The sequence below is a fragment of the Gavialis gangeticus genome, unplaced genomic scaffold (assembly GCF_001723915.1).
Source record: "Gavialis gangeticus isolate Ggan-Ray unplaced genomic scaffold, GavGan_comp1, whole genome shotgun sequence".
Classification (NCBI taxonomy): domain Eukaryota; kingdom Metazoa; phylum Chordata; order Crocodylia; family Gavialidae; genus Gavialis; species Gavialis gangeticus.
The window spans coordinates 20,405,928-20,410,189 of record NW_017729015.1 but is presented as its reverse complement, the minus strand read 5'-3'; the positions used below and the strand labels follow the sequence as shown (position 1 = coordinate 20,410,189).

The following is a 4,262-nucleotide window of genomic DNA, read 5'->3' as shown; positions in this document are numbered from 1 at the left end:
TTCATTCCTGCCTGTGGCAGGGGGTCAGGCAAGATGATCTGTTCAGGTCCCTCCTGACCCTAGCTACTATGAAACTATGAGAACTCGAGCACTGCAGCATCAGGAGCATGTCTCGGTGCTTACCGTGTTCCCTTTGCTTTCAGGATGGAGTTCACGTGATAAAGCAGCCGAAGGAAGAGGTGACCCCAGAACAGATGAAGGTGATGAAGACGCAGGATCTGAAATACGTGGAAATGAAAAGAGTGGCAGAAGCCAAGGTAAGAGCCTCAACTGACCCACCCGGGGCTTTCTGGCTGGATCGTAACGAATGCATGTGCACTTCCCTGCTCCACGGGCTTGCCCGCACGCTTGCTCAAGTCAGATTCAGCTGTAGAAGAAACTATGGCCGGAAACAGCGATGCCGCTTTGTCTGCAAACTAACTGCTCTTTTGCAGAAAATCGAAAGGCTGAAATCAGAGCTCCACCTGCTGGATGCTGAGGGGAAGCAGCCCAACAAACACACGTTCTTCCTGGATACCAAAAAAGAAGGTGGGAGTCACTGGGCTCTGCCAGAGAACAGCTTCCCTTTGACTTGTAAAAGAGCTTGGTGCTGCCTTGTCTCCCAGGAGTGGTAACACGTCTGGTGCTCCTGGGAGCCTCTCTCCCTCTTAACAGTGATGGAGAGGAGATGAAGCAGCCTTCCACCGATGGACTGTTTCATAGAGAAGTCAGGCTGGAAGGGACCTCAAGAGATCACCTAGGCCAACTGGGGCTTGAACCTGTGACTAGCACCCCGCCCTAAGCAGCTGAGCTAGACAGCTGTTCTTCAGCGCTGCAGTGGTTCTCTGTCCAGGTGACCCTGGGGCTCTCTGCCACGTAGCATGCACAGCTGTTTGTTTGGCCACTGAGCACTTTTGTGGGAAACAGGCTGAGTGTTCATGGCTGACCTTGGCTTCTTTTTTTATCCGTAGTTAAAGAGTTTGATGTCGCCTCCCACCTGAACACTGTCCCCGAGCTTGTAGACAGAGTGTACAACCGCCCCACCATTGACACGCTGCAAAAGGAAGCAGTAAAAGGAGCCACTAATTCTGCCCATTTAAAGGTAACTCAAGCTGCCACCCCTCCTACTCCTAGTGCTTGGTCACCTCTGGGGTCATTTCACGTCACCTCCGTTCTGAGCTATGAGTCCTTGCAAGGATACCTTGGCCTGGCTTGTGGGTGGACAAGGTGGCTCCTGTAGCCCAAGACTTGGTTGGTCTTGGCAGTGGCTGAGTGATTTTGGTGAGAGCCAGAGATTGCTGGGTGCGATGAGGAGGAAAGCAGACCTTTCATGCCTGGAGACTTGAGATTGGATCTGTGGGATGGCAAGCGAAGAACCCATTCAGTTGTGTCCTGCAGCGGTGCGGGCATTGGTCTGTGCTGCAGCACAAGGGGTTTGGTGGCCTTTGGCGGAAGCGTGGCTCGGGATGCGTGGGGTGCTGTAGCACAGCATTTGCAGGGTACCAGCACTGCATGGGGAGATGTCGGGCTGCTGAGGCGCTGCCTTCCCTGAACAGCGAGTGTATGTGTTTCTTATGACTGTCTGGCCCGCTCCCTAGCAGGGTCTGTTTCTGCCCCACTGCTACCTCGAGCAAGCCTTGGGATTTGTTTCTGGGACTGGAAGCAGGGCTCTGATTTGCCCTAAAAGGCCGTTGGGATTTTCTCTTGGGGTCTGTCTTTGAGCCTTGCTGATTCTCTTCCTCTGAGGCTGCTGCTGACCACAGCACTGACAGTGCTGCTCAGACGTGCAGGCACGCCGGTGACAAAGCCACTAGTGCTCCTGGAGGCAGATTGGGTCCATTGCCAGCTCATGCCCCTTACTGCAGAGCCAGGGTTTAATTAGGCTGTTGGGATACAGGGCAGTTGTGAGATTGGGAGTCAGTCCCCTTGTTTAAAAGAAACGACATTCTCCTGTTGCATTTGAGCATTAAAGCACATTTGTCCCTGAGTTGGGACATGACGGAGCTTCTTGTGAAGTCGCTGTCTCCCGTCACAACGGTCACATGAGCTGTCCCTTTCCCCTGCAACTGGTGATTTGTAGCTGTGTGGATTTCTTCAGAGATTTCTCTGCTGCTTGCTTGTCTCTTGGTTAATGAAACTACATAGGATTCTTGAACTTTGTGGCTCTGAGCTCGGTGGCATTTGTGACCCAGTGCCCTGACACCCCCCTTCTTTAGATGCCAAAGCTGAAATCTCACTTCCTCGCTGGTTTTAAGTTAAACTGTTTTGTGCAGGCGTCAGTTCCTCAGCCCAGATTGCTTGCACAGTATCAGCTTCGCTCCTGATGTTTTAGTTTCACAGCAGTTCCCTTCTGCTTGGGAACAGCTAAACTTGGTTGCAATAGTATAAATACCTCCTAATTAGTTTGGATATATTGGGAAGTCTTGTACGCCTGATTCAGTCTGTGCAAGAAGGTAAAAATAAAGGTGTCTGAAATTGCCGAGGGGAAGACTGCAGCGGGTTGTTTCTAAATAGGACGTTGGCTGGTGTCCTGCCCTGGCCTGTTCCTCCTGCGAGCCTTCTCCATCTGGCTCATCAGAAAAGCTCGTGGACTTGTTTAGATCAATGCATTTTTTTCCCCCTCCTAAAAAAACTAAGTCATCTGAAGCCTGTTGGGATGTGTCCTGTTGGGTATCAGTAATTAGATCACCCCAGTAGTAATGCCACCTTGTGTTGCGGGTCCAGCAGCTCTCGTTAGCTAATGAGCCGTTCTGTGGGAGAATACCTGCTCACTGCCCCTGCAAACAGAGCTTTACTTGCCACCAAGCCCCCAGCCCTTCTGTTCTAGGAAACACTAGCACTTCCCGTAGTATCTGGGCCAGCTCAGAAGTGGTTGGGCCCCTAGGTCTTCTGCTGTACTAAATTGTCTTGCCTGTATGAACCTTTCAGGTCCCTGCCAGGAAAGCTCAGCTCTCAGGGCCAAGAGGGTTGAAACACATCCCTTTAGGAGCAGCAACAATTTTTGTCAATTAGGCAAAGCTCTATTAAAGCATCAATGAGTTTGTGGTCAGGGTCAGCGTGAGTGCGATCCCTGAGCCCACAGTGAGGCCCCTGAGTATGAGCCAGAGAAGGGTCTAGTTGACACCAGGTGCTTTTTTGTTGTTTTTTTTCCCCCCCCCCTCAGAAATGCTCTTTTCCTCCTCCAGAAACTAGCCCAGAAGCGGAGCAGTCAGTACAACCTCCTGAAGCAACGCATCGAGCGAGAAAAGCAGCTATTTGTCATTGCCCAGAAAATCCAGACACGCAAAGATCTCCTGGTGAGGGGCTTATTTCTTGTGAGCGCAGGGGGAGGGATCCCTAGGAAACGATTCAGCTGTGAGGGCAGATGACTTGTTCCTGTTCAGGCCTTTGGCCCAGAAGCTCAGTTCTTTGTATGACTTCCTGGGGCTGCCCAAACACCAAGTCAGTATCAGGGAGCATCAGAGGAGAAGACCGCGGTGGTAGAAACCCTTCAGAATTGCAGTGGGAGGAGAGGTTTCTTGCCTCTGTGGGGTTCACAGTTCAGTGAAGACCTGGGCTATAACTGCCTGTGTGGCTGACCCCATGATTTAAAGGTGAAAGAACAAGTAGAAATACCTTTTCTAGTCCTCACACTGCCCTGGCCCTGCACCCTCTGTTTCCATCGTTGCTCTCGTTCGTTCTCCTCAGGGTTTTCCTCTTGTTGCACGTTCAGAAGGGAAATCAGTTGCTTTCATGTCTTCCCCAGGACAAAACCCACAAAGTGAAGGTGAAGAAGGAGACGGTGAATGGCCCCGCGGTGTACAAGTTCAGGTTCCAGCGCAAACGCTAGTGCTTCGGGGGAAGGGTTAACGGAAAGAGCCGTCCTGGTTTGGAGCTAAATGAAGTCGTCAGGAGCCTGCTTCTCCTCAGGAGATGCACTGGTATCTCAGCAGCATCGGATTTATTTTCACGGCTGTCTAACGCTCTGTCAGAGTAAGCCCTGTGGGCCTCTTGTAACCATAACACATTTTATTTAATAAACGTAAGAAGATTCATGCTTCACGCTGGTATTTACATGTTGGAGAGCCCAGAAGAGGGGCCTGACTGCTGCGGCGACTTGTGCCCTAGAGCATCCTAGGAGGGAAAACTCGGTGCTGGGTGCAGTGAAAGCTGTGCCCTGCTGAGTAATAAACATCTTAGTCCAGGGCTGGGGGACGTGGGAAGTCTGCAGACTGGCCGCCTATCTAATGCATGTCGCTGACTGATCCCTCTGCTCTTTCCTGTGACCCCTCCTCTCCGTCTTC

At 51.6% G+C, this 4,262-nt stretch overlaps 1 protein-coding gene across 1 annotated transcript in view; it reads left to right on the top strand.

Annotated features, from left to right (window-relative positions):
- The window catches only part of UTP11 (UTP11, small subunit processome component homolog (S. cerevisiae)), a 6,276-nt gene extending 2,256 nt beyond the window's left edge, over positions 1–4,020 (top strand). The window contains exons 4-8 of the mRNA XM_019512535.1: positions 144–257; positions 435–528; positions 951–1,081; positions 3,165–3,275; positions 3,725–4,020. Of these exons, the coding sequence (XP_019368080.1) occupies positions 144–257; positions 435–528; positions 951–1,081; positions 3,165–3,275; positions 3,725–3,808 (534 nt within the window). The 3' untranslated portion in view covers positions 3,809–4,020. The remainder of the gene's footprint in view (positions 1–143; positions 258–434; positions 529–950; positions 1,082–3,164; positions 3,276–3,724) is intronic.
- Positions 4,021–4,262: the final 242 nt, after the last annotated feature.